Source organism: Sardina pilchardus, chromosome 1 (genome assembly GCF_963854185.1).
Source record: "Sardina pilchardus chromosome 1, fSarPil1.1, whole genome shotgun sequence".
NCBI lineage: Eukaryota > Metazoa > Chordata > Actinopteri > Clupeiformes > Clupeidae > Sardina > Sardina pilchardus.
Genome location: NC_084994.1, coordinates 20,771,447 through 20,788,142, shown reverse-complemented (window position 1 = coordinate 20,788,142; position 16,696 = coordinate 20,771,447). Strand labels below are relative to the sequence as shown.

The 16,696-nt window shown below is 40.7% G+C and overlaps 2 protein-coding genes across 2 annotated transcripts; both read left to right on the top strand.

The window, feature by feature from the left end:
- The first annotated feature begins 1,509 nt into the window (after positions 1-1,509).
- Positions 1,510-3,611, top strand: LOC134077142 (GTPase IMAP family member 9-like). Its single transcript, XM_062532565.1, has 3 exons — positions 1,510-1,527; positions 1,887-2,522; positions 3,384-3,611. The coding sequence occupies exons 1-3, from the start codon at positions 1,510-1,512 to the stop codon at positions 3,609-3,611; spliced, it is 882 nt and encodes a 293-aa protein (XP_062388549.1).
- A 3,075-nt stretch (positions 3,612-6,686) lies between these two features.
- LOC134077136 (GTPase IMAP family member 9-like) lies at positions 6,687-15,445 on the top strand. Its single transcript, XM_062532552.1, has 2 exons — positions 6,687-6,882; positions 14,514-15,445. Exons 1-2 carry the CDS (start codon positions 6,687-6,689, stop codon positions 15,443-15,445), a joined length of 1,128 nt encoding a protein of 375 aa, XP_062388536.1.
- The last annotated feature ends 1,251 nt before the right edge of the window (positions 15,446-16,696 follow it).

The window sequence follows — 16,696 nt, the reverse complement described above, 5'->3', positions numbered from 1 at the left end:
AATCATCAACTAAGTTAGCTAATCAACCTGGTTAGCATTGTTAGCAAATTTAGCATTGTTAGCATAGTTAGCATTTTTAGCAATACTGCTAGAAATCATCGGTTAAGTTAGCTAATCAACCTGGTTAGCATTGTTAGTAAAGTTAGCATTGCTAGCATAATAAGCATTTTTAGCGTAACTGCTAGAAATCATTAGCTAAGTTAGCTAATCAACATTTTAACATGAATAGAAATCATTAGTTAAGTTAGAACTGGAACGTTTCATCTTTAAAACGTCTACCTTCACACTATCAACTCTCTGTAAACTATGCAACCACCATGTTTACCCTAGCTACACCTTAGTAACCATATCTACATTATCTATCTATTTTTGCATTTTCATGCACTGGTAATTCCTTGGAATTGCATTTCTAGTTACTTATAGCTAAAAATAATCAGTAATTTGAATAGGCCACTTCATGTTGATTACACTTGTCTTTAATGACATTAGCCTACAGGAGTGGTGTGTAGGTCTCATTGAGTGACTGTCACTTTAAGAGGTACGTGAATGTAATTAGGTTTCATTCGGTTTTAACGGGGAAAGTCACGCATAGTTCACTGACATGTTTTCATTAAATAAAATTAATGTTAAAAAAACGAACAAGGTAAAGAGGATATTTCTGGCGTCATAGAAAAGATAAGTGTCTTGCTTCTATGATTTAGGTAGGTTGAACTCTTAGATGTGGGGTCTTTGCACCTGCACATAGGCTATTTTACAACTCACCACTACGTTTCTGCCTTTGATTTCGACGAGCGAAAATGAATGTCCATACTTCTAGGAGAGAAAGCTCATCTTATCCGCACTGTCGGCCATGATGTGGTTTAATGCTCATTGATTGATTCGATTGGTGTGTGTGCCACCCTGCTACGTCAGGTCAGAAGTGAGCCTCTTGTCTTCTTCGATTTTCACAAAGAGAGTAACGCGAGTAAAAAACTCATTTAAATTTCAGTAATTGTAATTGCGTTACCTGATTTTAAAAAATACTTAGTTACTTGCTCGTTACCGCTAAAAGTAGTGGAATTACAGTAATGCGTTACCCAACACTGGTATCTAGTGATTTCTCGTAAAAATAATTTGCCTTAATTTTAGAATAGTTTGATTTATTTTAAGGCTTCTCATCCTAGAAACAAGTACAAACTACAAGACTTGATATTACCTGAAATACACAATTAACTTATCGATGCTTTTTACTCTTTGGAACCGAACTTGACTTGTTTTAAGGAGTCTTATCAAGACAAATTTGCTCAACACATTGGCACCCAAATTTGCTTCTTTTTTGCCTGTGCATAAATTAATTCAAACTGATATTTCGAGAGAGCACTAGGTAAGTATCTTCATACTTAAGACAATACCTACCAGATGTTTTGATCTTAATATAGGATTAATAACACTTGGTTAGATGTTACATTTGCATGCCTTGGCATTGAACACATATCAATTGTCACTTTTGGCAAATTGTAGAGTTCAAGAATGAGCTACGAGTCACAAGTAACATGACACGTTTGTCCATGGTTCATGTTATTAGAACCAATTTCACATGGTATTTCTGTAGGAAGTAAACAAATTGTACCTATAGTGATCTGAACAACGAGGCAGTTGGACCTACAGTACCACATCACATCAGAGTTGACTATCTGATGCGGATCGAGACAGCCTCTTTTTGGAGGTCTTCGGACAATTAATTTGGTCTGCACTTGAGTGCGACTGTTGGACTCTGACCGACACAAATAAACCAAAACAAGGGGTCAAACGCACTAGTTTGAATAACAGGCACTAAAGGCTGTCAGTGTGAAAAGGCCTATTAGGCGCAACACATCTAAAATAAATGTGTTCTTTTTTTCCAATAGTGCATTAATTATGAATGTCTCCTCACAGTGCCTGAGCGGAGGATTGTGCTGCTGGGAAAAACTGGTCCAGGAAAGAGTGCATCCGCCAACACCATCCTTGGGAAGACAATATTCACAGAGGAAGTCTCATTTGAATCTGTAACTCAAACTTGTGATCTACAGCATGCTGAGGTGGCTGGTAGACACATTACTGTGATTGATACACCAGGGTTGTTTGATACAGGAAGGTCAATAGAACAGCTGAAAAGTGAACTAGAGAAATGTGTTCAGTTGTCTCGTCCTGGGCCTCATGCCTTTCTGCTGGTGATCAGGCTAGATGCAAGATTCACAGAAGAGGAGGGGAACGCAGTGAAGTGGATCCAGGAGAACTTTGGTGAGAGGGCTTTGAAGTACACCATAGTGCTCCTCACCCATGGAGATGTGCTGGAGGGAGAACCAGTGGAGGGCTATCTGCAGAAAAGTGGTTTGCTATCTTCACTTATTGAGAGGTTTGGAGGTAGATATCATGTCTTCAACAATAAAAAGAAAAGAGGTCGTACTCAGGTCCTGGAGCTACTGGAGAAGATAGACGTCATGGTGGAGGAGAATGGTGGAGGATGCTATACTAGTAAGATGTACCAGGATGCTCAGGGAAAGGTAAGAGTAAAAGTGGAGAGGGAAAGAGAGGAGGAGGAGAGAAGGAGTCAAGAACATGAGAGCAGGATTACAGATGAAAGGAACAAGAGAGAGAAAATAGAGAAAGAGTTAGAAGAGGAGATGGAGAATAAAAAAGCTGTAGAGAAGAGAGCTCTTCAGGAGCAGAGGCGGAGAGAGGCAGCAGAGAGGGAGACAGTGGAGGAGAGGAAGAGAAAACAGGAAGCAGAGCGAGAGGCGGAGGAAGAGAGGAGGAAAAAACGAGAGGCAGAAAAGGAGACGGAAGAAGAGAGAAAGAAAAAACGAGAGGCAGAAAAGGAAGCTGAGGTGGAGCGGAGGAGAAAAAAAGAAGCTGAGAGGAAAGTTCAGGAGGAGAGAAGGAAAGCTGAACTGGAAAGGATGGAAAAACAAGCTAACAAAAAGAAGGCGGATGAAGAGAGGAAGAAAAAACAAGAAGCAGAGAGGCAGACAGAGAAAGAGAGAAAGAAAAAGAGAGTAGCAGAAGACGAGGCAGATGAGGAGAGGAAGAAAAAACGAGAGGCAGAGAGGGAGGTGGAGGAAGAGAGGAGGGGTAAGGAAGAGGCAGAGAAGAAAGCAGAGGAGGAGAGGAGAAAGGCAGAACAGGAGAGGATGGAAAAAGAAGCCATTCAGAGAGATGCAGATGAAGAGAGAAAGAAAAAAGAAGAAGCAGAAAGGGAGGCAGAAGAGGAGAGGAGAAAGAGGCGAGAGGTAGAGCTAGAAGTAGAGGAAGAAAGGAGGAAGAGAGGGGAAGCCGAAAAGAGAGCCCAGGAGGAAAGGCAAAAACGAGAGCGCGCAGAGAGAGAGCACAGGAAAAAAGATGAGGAAGTCCCATCTACTATGCAGAGGATGGCCATCCTAGGAGGCTTCATGGGGGCCACTGTGGCCACAGGTGGGTTAGCAGCTGCAGGAGTAGTGGGAGGAGCCGCCGCAGCAGCTGTGGGAGGGGCTTCTGCCCTTGGGGGCGCCTCCCTGGCCATGCTCAGCAGGTTACATGGACGAGGAAGCAAACAAGTGGACATTCTGGAGACAGGTGATAGTGAGGAAGAATCAGAGGTTGATGATGACAGTTAACAAAAGCATGAGCCAGATGATGGTGGAAGATGCACAGAATAGGTTTTGTCCCAGCATGACATATACATGGGCATTAATGTGGTCTTAAGAAACTGAAATCCTGAAGGCCAATTCACACCAGAGATTTGCAATGAGACAAAACCGTTGCAGGCAGGAGTTTCAGCCGTGTCAAAAGATTTTGAAATGTCAAATCACAGTTTTAGGATAATTTAAACTCACAGTTTTTATGGTGAGTTGTCAGTTAGTCAGTCCAGCAGAAATCTGTTTCGGCCAAAGGAGAGGCAGAGAAAGACTGATGAACTCTGTTTTGAAGTACTGTGTTTTCACATCAGTCAAAAGAGTTATAATTTCAGACAAATAAAGGTGATTTGACTTACTAATGCTAGTTTATATGGCTACGGTGAATGATGTAACAAAAACGTTGTTGAGGGACGTGAACTCCCTGGTTTCTAGAACATGTGAACAGGCGGCAGCAAGTTACTAGTTTATAGAATGTTGCAACTCGTCTCAACGTGAATCTTTGGTGTAAATTAGCTGAGAGAGAGAGAGAGAGAGAGAGAGAGAGAGAGAGAGAGAGAGAGAGAGAGAGAGAGAGAGAGAGAGAGAGAGAGAGAGAGAGAGAGAGAGAGAGAAAGTGTCACAGTGTCACCTTCTGGGTGTTTATCCTATTTCAGTTAAAGTGAGCTGCAATATTGGCATGCAGCTTGTGTGTAAATACAAGCCATTCACCTTGGGGAAATATATCAGAACAGAATTATTTCAATGTTTGTATAGCAGCCCTTAATATACAGTTTATTGTGGAATATTTAGCATTAAATTGGTTATTTACTTACACACACATATATATATATTTTTTTTTTTTATGTACATATTCACACATGTGTGTAAAATGATGATCATGCTTCATGCTGAGTTGTATTATTTTGAAAGTCAGTGAAGGACCACAGTATTGTTTTTATATAGACTATGTTCTTTGTATTGCAAAAAAACACATTGAAAAAATACACAGAACAAATGCATATTCTTTTATTAAAACATATGGTGTTCATGTATTTGTTTATGAGCCCATTTGTGATCATGATGAATATTTTTCATCAGACATTTATTATTTCACTGACTATTTCAAAATAAATTAAGTATTTGCTTATATTCTGAGTCTTTATTTCCCCTGCCCTATTTTCCCATAACTAAATTATTGAATTATATTTGTTCATTTGTGCTGATTGTGCATTATGCACCCCTACTCTCTCTCTCTAGCGGTCTGTGCATTTACTCTGAGCCCCTTCTTCTGTACAGTGGGCTATAAAGGCCTGATTGTTTAGGCTCATTCGACTGCACCTGCCACTGTGCAGATCTAGAATATAGATGAATGTGATGCATGTACAGTATGTGTGCATTGTCCAGAATGCAACAAATCAAATGAACCTTTTGTTTCACTCTCAGTCCGTCAGACACTCTCATAACTTTACACTCACACATAGACACTCTCATAACTTTACACTCACAAACATTTAGACACTATCACAACTGTACATGCACACACATTTAGACGCTCTTATTCACACATTTTAATTCACAACATTGCATTCACATTTAGACACTCAGTTGCTCTCAGCCTGACATTCAGGCCCTTGCCCACTCTAGCACACACATTCCCCTCTGGATCATATATTTACATCTGTGAACCTCACTCTGTCACCGTGGACATTTATCCACCTAAACACTGCATGTGTACAGCACAGTTGTCCATATCCCATGACATTATTGGGTATTGACCTTGAAGATTAATACACTTCATTGTTAAAGCTTCATTTGGTGGTCGATGGTAGCATATGGTAGCCTGGTCAGATCAAACCCTCGTACTAATATCGTACAGAGGGTCTGGACCTTCTCCATTCAGAATCGATTTCAGGCAGGAGGCGTGAACTCTGTTGAAGTTTGAAACGATTGGGCATGATTTTACCCAAGCGCTGACATTTGGTTGTGACCGCTATAGAGACTACAACGCACTTATGCTCAACGTCATTGTTAACACCCGCCTCCCCCATCCCCCCCGTTTGCTGATTGGTCCGGTCGGAATGCATCCTGGGAAATCGAGTTCAAGGGGATCAGACCCAGACGTAATGGTGAAGGGAAATTAAAATTGAGTGGAAGCTTACGGAGGGCTATGCCAGGCTATGCATATGGTAGTTTGCATTGCAAGCCTAATGGGTTCAGTCTATTACTACATTTCCATTGGGGCCAAAGCAATGAATTGCATTGCAGTACATTGCTACATTTGTTGTGTTGTAACAATTTTTGTAGCTGATTTTGTTTGTATTAAATTTGGTCCTGCATCTGCTTGTGATTTATTACACCCACAGGAGTTGAGACGCTGGCAGCTAGTTAATGATCAGTGAGCAGTTATAAAACTTGTGCTGAGCCAGTTACAAAGTCCAACACTGATATCCAGGTTGGGGCACACTATACTAGCAACGGCAGCTTACAGTACATAATGCGGTGCAGCACATACGTTAACTTTTGGAGTAAATTCTATATTCAGTATTTTCCTCAAAATGTTTATTTTGATTAGAATAATTTAAATCAATATAGTGCACTTTCACACAATATAACTAATAGCATCAAGATTGTTTAACTGGGATGGTGTAAGGTCGCAATGAGGGCAGGGGTGAGTTCAAAATCTAAATATTTTGTGTTGCTACGGTTTCTTGATTGAATGTTCACAACAGATAAAAGATAAGAGTAAAAAGTTGAAAAGAAAACTAAACCTATATTTTCACCAAGTTATTAATCAGGCTCGAGAGTAATTATCTCTCGCTCAGGCCATTATCCCCTCCTGTCTGAAATCAGCAACCATCATACCCAAGAAATCATCACCAAACAGTCTCAGACTACAGCCCCGTGGCCCTGACCCCTCTCATAATGAAGTGCTTTGAGAGACTGGTACTCAAATACGTGCAAGCCAGTCTCCCTCACTCGTTGGACAATCATCAGTTTGCATACAGGCCTAATGGATCCACAGATGATGCCTTACCTATAACTCTACATCTTGAACAGAGAAACAGCTACGTCAGGATGCTTTTTGTGGATTACAGCTCTGCCTTTAACACAATCATCCCCAACATCCTGATCAACAAACTGCTGACCCTCGGACTCCCCTCACCCACCTGCAGCTGGATAAAAGACTTTTTGACAAACCATCCACAGACTGTTCGAATTGGCCCCCACCTCTCTTCCACCATCACACTCAGCACCGGCTCACCTCAGGGCTGTGTGCTGAGCCCTTTTCTCTATTCACTATACACCTTTGACTGCTTACCAACATTCCCCACAAACTCTAAAGTTAGCAGAGGACATACCATAGTAGGTCTTATAACGGGCGGGGACGAGTCTGCCTACAGACAGGAAGTGCAGAATCTCTTTGAGTGGTGCTCTTCTAATAACCTCATCCCAAATACCACAAAAACAAAAGAACTCATAATTGACTTCAGAAAACATAACCCCCCCCCCCCCCCCACCACCTCTCCTCATAAATGGTGAGTGTGTGGAGAGAGTCAACTAATTCAAATTTCTGGGCATCCACATCACAGACTGTTTCTCCTGGGCAACTAACACCACACCCATTATCAATAAAGCTCAGCAGCACCTTCACTTCCTCAGGATACTGAGGAAAATCAACTTGAATGTGAAGCTACTAGTGTCATTTCACAGGTCCATCATCGAGAGCATCCAGTCATACGGCATCTCTGTAATCTATACAGAGATATTGCACTCAGTCGCACTCTTTCAAGAGCCAAGAACATCATCAAGGACAATACTCATCCTGGCCACCATTTGTTTCAACTGTTACCTTCTGGTAGGGGTTATAGGTCCATACAATCCAGCACAAGATTTAGAAATAGCTTCTTCCCAAACACAATAGTCTCCCTAAACAAACAATAGCTAAACCCAGCCACCTAGTGTCACTTTTTGCACTTTAATAGTTGCATATCTGACCATTGCTCTTTTACTCTTTTATTGTATTTTATATGTCTTAGTGTGTTTTATATGTCTCATAATGATTATTTATTGTATGTGTGCACCCAGTGGAGTAGCACTCCTAATTTTGTTGTATTGCAATAAAGGCATTCGATAATTCAGCTAATAATGCGATGGCCCTCTTGACACTGAACCACTGTTTGAATTGAACCATTTTTCCCCTCTTGAAATTGAAGTTAACACAATATGACGTTTTCCAATGTTGACATTTGAAAAGTGAGAATTGAGGAAGTCAATTTCAAATCCCAACGTCACTGCGACAATGATCATAGCCGACCATTAGGTGCAATAAAACAAATGGCTCCAAAGTCCAAGCACAGTGCTGCAGTTAGGTCACAGATAAGTAGTTTACATTTATAATTTTTCATTTTTAATATTAAGTAGTCAATACAGTAAAGCAAGAAGGGGTTCGTCAATCAATCTTCATTTTATATAATCTCTTATATCAACAGAATGTTGTAATGATCATAAGGTTCATCAGTAGTTAATCTCTGCTAACAGCTTGACAAAATGCACCTTTTCTGTTGATCTGTTTTATCTGACAAACATGGAAAAGAGCATATGCCACATTTACAAAGTTATGGCTCAAATGTTTTAAATTGTTCAACTGTTTTTTTTTAGATTGCTAGTGTTTAGCATAACTCAGCTTTAAATGAGAAATGAGAAAGAACAATGGCGTCTGGAAGAGGCCAATGGCGGACTGCATCTATGCATGCAGAAGACTCTGCTTCCGATGAAGGTCTGCTTGAAATTTACTTTATCCTTAGTAATCTAAACTGTCATATCTAAAGTTCATAAATAATATTGAATCCATAATAATGGACTGTTTTGCCTTGTATGCTTTGCCTGCAATACAATCTGGACAGTTATTGAAGGTTTAGCTGATGCTCTATTTAACTAACATGCAATATGGACAATATCAATATAGATATCAGTTAGATATAGTATATCAGTTAGATATAGGAATTGCATGTACTGTATGTTAGGCTAGTTTATTTGGCTTTCAAGCACCTTTGTACACTTATGCATTATCCCACAATATTATTTTCATTAAAGAATGTAGATTGACTAGAACGAAACCTGCTACTCCTTCAAAGTTAATCCTTTTCTTATAGTTCAACTTCAGTCAGATGTCATTGTGAGCCAGGATTTATGTTTTTTTTTTTTTTTTTTGCTTTTTTTTGTGAACAGAAAATAAAATTTGTAAATCTGAATGTAATGGCTAATTAAGATCAACACTGTAACATTAACTATGCTGATGTCAACATTGACTTTATTAAGGGAGAAGAAAGGCAAAGACCCCACCACCTGGAAGTAAGTTTGTTTTTTTTTTTTTTATTGATAGACCCTTTGGAATCTAACAAAGCCAGAGACATGTCTTTCCTTTATTTGGAAAAAGCAAAAAAAATAATCGATTCTAAGGGGGAATCCAATGTGTCAAAAATGGACAAAATGGTTCATGTTCATTGCTGGGTCTACAAATTCAATATTTCAATACCAAGCATGCATCCATGCAGACACTTGACACAGACAACATTTTTCCTTTTATAAATCCATTCATAATTTTTTGAAGCCGTTATTTTAAAGTAAAATAACCTGTATGATTTCACTGTGATTTCAGGCAGTTTTGGTTATTTGTTGCCAAATGGAACTTATTCAAATCTATTTCCACAGCGTCACCCGAAACGCTAACAGGTCCAGGGTCTCCAAAAGACACACCCACACAAAAGAAGACAGGAAGTAGAGGTGAGGTCACATGTGATCAGGTGCTTTGATAATGTATAAAACGTCGGTGATTATCAGAAAATAAGTCTTGACAGGGCGATACATTATCCCACTTATTACAACACAAAATTAAATAAACTCCACACAATATGACATTTATTTGTAACCGGTTCATCATGGCTTTTGCTGAGATTTTTGCTGAAAGTTTGCAACACACGCTGAACTTGAATCAAACATTCTTTAGAACCAGGCTGATTAATCGTCGGCTTTTACTTTTGAATGAAGTTCCATTGCAAGAAGTGTTAGGACTACTTGCGGAGTGATATAAAAGATGTGAATAAGAAGTGCAAAACTCATTTTCCTTGACAGCGGTATATTATACTTAGCAATGGTCTGTTACAGTATACAGAAATATCAGAGCTTTGAACGTTGGGAGGAGCCCTCTCAAGTGAATGGAGCATTCTGCAGAATTATGAAGAGCCATGTGAAATGTTTTGTGCCATCACTACATTGGTAATCAGTGACATTGCATTTTTATGACAAATATAATCTGAAATCATAGAATGTATGTGTTTCAAACAGAGTGCAGAATATGTAGAATATTACAATCTGTGCATGATGGCTATTATGAGACTAAAACCATACTGATAATTGCAATGGTTTATTTATTTTAAGGACGAAAAAGAAGGGGCAAAAGTCTTACCCCACCTCCTAGAAGTAAGTGAGCATTTTTCATGTTTATGGTTTTTGGGTCTTTGCAAGCAGTTTTGTTCAAACTTACAATGTGCTTACAATGGCATGAATAAACATTAACATTGAAATATAATATAGCATATTATACAAATTGTATTCATAGCATAAGGTGTTACACCTTAAATGTTAAATCTTACAATTATAAGTAAGAAATTACATATTTTAAACCTCATACAAGACTAAGAAGAGCACCACCTTTTTTGAATGCTCACACGCTCAGTCATCCTTCGATTAACAACACGAGATTTGTGTTCGTAAAATAAGATTATAAGCATAACATAAAACACAACCCAGTTATACATTCTACTGTAGGGTGTTTGGTAATTTACATGCCTAATATGTTCAATGGTTTGTGAATCAAAACTCAGAATCTCTAAAATAACCAGCACATGAAAAAACACTGTTTTACCCCCTATATTATCTCTAGTCAACTGTTACCGCTACAAACATGTTCCATATTTCTCCACAGTGTCACCCAAAACACCAAGGAGTCCAGGGTCTTCCAAAGGGACAGCCTCATATAGTCAGGCAGAAGGCAGAGGTATGAGCACATGACAGGGAGTGCTTGTGTTGAGCTTGGTTTGCAAATAGCACATACTGTACAGTTCACCCTGGGCAACCCCAATCTAGTTGGTATTGTTTTCAGTACAAAGAAACTTACCTAATGTTTTCTCATAAAAAATAATTTCACTTAATTTTAGAATAGTTTGATTTATGTTAAGGCTTCTCATCCTAAAATCAAGCACATACTGCCAGTGGCGTCATGCCCATTGAAGTTAAGGGGGCATGTGCCCCCTCGGATTTTTCGTCCCTGATATTTTTTTTAATCATAACTTTCCGATTATGCTCCATAATAATCCATTCCAGAGCCTATAACAACTCAAATGTATTCTTCTGGATGTGTAATAAACTAGTTAAAGACCGGTCATCAGCCCTTTTCCTAAGGTGTCTGTAGCAGCTACTGTATGTTCCCGTAGAAACTCACACGCACATTGAGCGTGCGTTGTTGTGCTTATGTTGAACTGTTGCAGTTAATGTTAGGCTACAATTTGAACTGTTGAACTGTACAGTTAGCCTTCAGTTTGGACAGCTACAGTCAATAGTGTTGTTGAAGCTTGGTAAGTAGGCTATGCAATAAATCAACATTACATTCGGATGACATTAAAAAGTAGCGGAATTATTTGTGGTCCTGGAAATTATGATCACAAAGTTCACCAAACGCTCCAAAATTGCATTTCCAGGGAGGCCGGGCTTCTCAGGGAGTGAATGGGCATGTGGGATGTAGGCTGCCAGGACAAAACTCTTGTATCTACCGCTCTGAACGAGGCTAGAACTCGTGGTGATTGAAAGCATATGTCGCGATTGGAGAGGAAGAGTTTCAAGTTCAGGGATGCGTTAAAGTTAATTCTCGAGGCCCCAGCCGTGGCGCAACTGGCTGGGGCACCTGCACCGCACGCCGGCGACCCGGGTTCGATTCCCGCCCCGTGGTCCTTTCCGGATCCCACCCCGACTCTCTCACCCATTCGCTTCCTGTCTCTCTCTACTGTCCTGTAAAAAAATTAAAGGCACAAAAGCCCAAAAAATATACTTTAAAAAAAAAAAAAAAAAAAAAAGTTAATTATCGTATGTATGTGGGCAATACAGACCGCGGTGAAGTTAGTTTCACTTTGGATATTCGACAGATGTACAGCCCACAGCACGATTTTGCGAATATCTGAATATCTGTTGAATATCCAACATGAAACTAACCTCACCGCTGTGCAATACAGTCGGTTTCTATTATCCTACTGTAAATAAAACCGTAATGTGGAGTTAGGTTCTACAGCGTTTGTGACTTGCTTTTGTTTCGGTTATGTATAGGTACAGATATAGCTCGCTATAACGCCTGGCAATGTTAATGTTTACTTGAATTTTAAAAGCCATTTGATAGTCTTCCCCACTGGGGGAGCCATACACAATAGCCACAGAGAAATAACTAGTACCAAGTAGCCTATTTAAACTTCCTCCAAAGTGAACTGGTAATGTAGCCAAGTCAGGTGACATGTCTCAGAATTCTAAGGTACTGTTTGGTTTATTCTGGGATTTTGTGATCTTTTTTTGCCCTCAAAGAACAATATACTGTAGCACCCTAATATCTATCTATCTATTAATGCAAGGAACGTCTATCTATTAATGCAAGGAACGTCTGTCTGTGTGTCACTCTCGAACCACTCATCCAATTGACCTAAACTTTGACACAGGTATTGCTAATGACATGCGTGAGAGCAGTGCAAAGTTTGGTCGTTTTTGGACAAAAAATGACAAATATATTGTTAAATTAAGCAAAATTCACAACTCTACTGCAATCCCACAATTCTACCGCTCTCTGCACTCTAGCCACTCCCCAATTCTCACTCTGACTTACCTCAGCATAGAAAAAAAGCCCATTTCGCTGACAAACTCACGTGTTGCCATCCATGGAAATTTCGATGTCTCACTTAAACAACAGACCGTTTCAAGATTGTTGATCTTGGATAAACATGCTGAGTCCGACACACATGCACCCATGTTGGTAAGCAGGCTGTAACGTAACGTTGCATAGGCTACTACATCAACAACCGCGGTTGCCTTCCGCCATAGGTTCTGTTGCAATTTGTATTTAAAACAGCCGCTCTTGACTCTATCTGGACATCGGCTATGGGCATAACATTCACTCAAACATCACTTACGAGTTAATAGCACTGGCATGGCCATGTTATGCGGTTAGCTTTAGCATTGCCCAACAACAGCAAAAACGCATGGGTATGTAATGTGTCTAATATTGCCATTAGCTGCAACTCAAACGCCTTTCCCCTTCACTTGCATGGGCCTGATTCTACATCATCGCCAATCTAACATGATCTTCCTGCATCAATGTAATTGGGCAACAAGTTTTTTGAAAATATTGTTTGTAGGGGCACTGTACTAGTTTATCCTGTACTGGAACGGGCGTGCCGCTCACGACTCACCCCCCACCCCCACACCTCCCCCACTCCCCCCTCCCATAATTTTAGGCATCATATCACGAAGTTCCATAGTCATGTCACATATCGGTTGAAAGCTTAGACTCTCACGAATCAAGATATGTATAGTTCGTTATGAAAAGAAAAAAAAAAAAAACTTACTGTACTGTACTGTACTGTACCCCCCCTCCCACCAAACCCATCTCGAATCAGTGACTCCTTACCTTACAGTCCTTGTACGACCCCATAGCGATCTGCCAACCATAGAATGCTGGGCCTTCACATGTCCGTAAGAACCCATAGTAATGGAATATCCACGTTGTTTTATCCATAATACGTTTGGTAGATGTATAATACAGTTCATACAAAAGCAACAAACTAGAAATAAATAATCTGCGACTTGAAACTTATCTGTATAGCCGCGTAGCATTCCATAGCAAAGTGCTATCGCTAAGCTAAAAACATCCGAAGATTCGTCTGCCTCTTCCGCATTCATAGAGCCCTCCCATGTCTCTCTGCGACCTTTGGTTGTCGAGATATCCGTAACCGGAGGGGATTGGGCAAGAAAGCTGTCAATCAGGGACCTCCGCTTTGAATGACGATAACGCGGGACTGCAGCAAGTCTCGGAGATGGGACCGACGGTTCCGGGATGCTAAGAGTTAGACGGATCGATTGATATGTGACACTACCGGATATACCATAGAGCTAGCCCTTCCAAATCCATTCAAACAAGGAAATAGTCATTTCGGCCAAAAGAATTCAGAGATTTGATGGTGCATACAAACAATAAAACCCTTACTACACAAGAACCCCTTTGAGTAGAAACATAATCTTGGTGTCAAATGAAAGCTAACATTCTGGAGATTCTAGTTTTATCCACTTTTGCATGACACTGACTGTCATAGAATCAAAGAAAAAGGATAACTTTACATATTAATTTGCTACTCTGGCAGATTTCTAAAAATGACTCGCATAGGTATTTCAACACAAATAAATTTGTGAAAACTCCATATTTTAGCCCATAGTAATCTACTTTGAGTTACAGGCTCACAAGACCTGGTGTTAGGTGTTAGTTGTGTTTCAAGGCTGACATGGTGATCTAGAGGGCCCAAATGTGGGCAGTTCCAGAGATGTATGTTACCGGCTGAAAGAGAAAACAATATTCAAGCCTCTGTAACCCTTTGCCAGTACATCACACAGTCAAACAGACTGTTTCATATAATACCTCTGAGTGTCAGGTTTCAGTAGAGGTCAGGTTTGTCATGGTGGGCCAAAGTATGTGGGAGCAGTGCCCTCCTGAGTAGATGATGTGCAATGCGGGCAAAAACACCCCAAAATTAATTGACAACCCCCCAGAAAAAAATCCATATTGGTGCATCTCTAATTCTGAATGTCTCATTACAGTGCCTGAGCAGAGGATTGTGCTGCTGGGTAAAACTGGTCCAGGAAAGAGTGCATCAGCCAACACCATCCTGGGGAAGACAATATTTACAGAGGAAGTCTCATTTGAATCTGTAACTCAAACTTGTGATATACAGCATGCTGAGGTGGCTGGTAGACACATTACTGTGATTGATACACCAGGGTTGTTTGATACAGGAAGGTCAATAGAACAGCTGAAAAGTGAACTAGAGAAATGTGTTCAGTTGTCTCGTCCTGGGCCTCATGCCTTTCTGCTGGTGATCAGGCTAGATGCAAGATTCACAGAAGAGGAGGGGAACGCAGTGAAGTGGATCCAGGAGAACTTCGGTGAGAGGGCGTTAAAGTACACCATAGTGCTCTTCACTCATGGAGATGTGCTGGGGAGAAAACCAGTGGAGGGCTATCTGCAGAAAAGTGGTTTGCTATCTTCACTTATTGAGAGGTTTGGAGGTAGATATCATGTCTTCAACAATAGGAAGAAAAGAGATCGTACTCAGGTCCTGGAGCTACTGGAGAAGATAGACGTCATGGTGGAGGAGAATGGTGGAGGACACTACACTAGTAAGATGTACCAGGATGCTCAGGGAGAGATAAGAGAAAAAAAGGAGAGGCAAAAACGAGAGCGTGCAGAGAGAGCACAAAGGAGACAAGAGGTTAAAGACCAGGCTACCAGGCAAAGGATGGCCACCCTAGGACGCATCGTGGGGGCCACTGTAGCCACAGGTGGGATAGTAGCTGCAGGAGTAGTGGGAGGAGTGGGAGGAGCCGCAGCAGCTTTTGGAGGAGCCATGGGAGCAGCTATGGGAGGGGCTAATGCCCTTGGGGCCTTGTTCAACAAGGTACTTGGAGGAGGAGGCACACAAGTAGATGTTCAGGAGACAGATGAGGAAGAATCAGAGGAAGACGACAGTTAACAAGAGCATGATCCAGATGATGGTGCATCTGAGGTCATTCAGACTTGATGCAAATAGGTTTTGACATTACATGGGCATTAATGTTATCTTAAGATATAAAAATCCTGAAGGCCAGTTCACACCAAAGATTTGCAATAAAACAGTTACAGAGAGGAGTTGCAACAGTGTGAATTAGATGTCGCTGGGTTTGGCAAGCTGTGTCAAAAGATTTGAAATGTCAAATCACAGTTGTGTTTTTTAGAATACTTTTACCTTACAGCATTTATAATGTGTTGTCAGTCAGACAGTCCAGCAGAGATATTTGGTCAAAGGATAGGCATAGAAAGAATTATGATCTCCGTTTTGAAGAACATCAGTGTTTGCCCATTTATCAAATTATAAATTCAGACAAATAAACATACCATTAATTAACTTATTACCTGATGTACTAGTAATCTGGCTAGAATGAGTGGTGTACCAAAGACGTTGCTAAGGGAACACTGTTACTGCTGGTTTTTAGAATGTTGTTGCAGCTTGTCTAGCCTGATTGCCATCGACTTTCAAAGCTCTGCGAGACTTTGGTCTGACCAAGAGCCTGTGCTCAACGGTTTCTCCAAGCGCATGGTTGACCCGCCTCCTTCAACTGCCTCGATTTGCTACTGGTCGATGTCAGATGACATGAGGTTACCTTTTTAGTTCGCTAGCCACTGTGATTAGTTTGTAAGGCCTTGAACATGCATCTACCCAGACCGTTGGAGCTGCTCAAAGTTGATTGGTTCTCGACCAAAGGGGGCAGTTCAGCAGTTGGTCAGCAGTTGGCCAGACCAGCGACAGCTGTGCCGAAGGTGTTCACTGGGAGGGCGTGCCAGGCTACAGCTTGTCTCGACATGAACATGAACCTTTGGTGTAAATTAGCCTTGAGAGAGAGAGAGAGAGAGAGAGAGAGAGAGAGAGAGAGAGAGAGAGAGAGAGAGAATGAGTAAAAACGCTGATGCCCCTAACAAGAACATCAAAACTCTCACCAAAATTATTCTAATGCTAGAACATGATCCATTAACCTCTAACGGGCAGAGAGAGAGAGATGGAGAGAGAGAGAGAGAGATGAAAGTGCCACATTATTATCTTAATGGTGTTTGTCCTATTTCAGTTATAGTGAGCTGCAATGTTGGCATGCAACTTGTCTGTAAACAAGCCATTTACCTTGGGTAAACATATCATAGAACATTTTGGTATACAGTACAGTTTATGAGTTTCATGTGGTGGAAGCCAGAA

What these genes read in the sequence shown, in the direction of transcription:
- LOC134077142 (XM_062532565.1), top strand. An exon ending in ACCAGGATGCTCAGGGAAAG is followed by an intron (nt 2,523 to 3,383) that starts GTAAGAGTAAAA and finishes TCTACTATGCAG; the next exon opens with AGGATGGCCATCCTAGGAGG.
- LOC134077136 (XM_062532552.1), top strand. Translation starts at nt 6,687, where the DNA reads ATGCTTTTTGTGGATTACAGCTCTGCCTTTAACACAATCATCCCCAAC. An exon ending in CACCGGCTCACCTCAGGGCT is followed by an intron (nt 6,883 to 14,513) that starts GTGTGCTGAGCC and finishes GTCTCATTACAG; the next exon opens with TGCCTGAGCAGAGGATTGTG.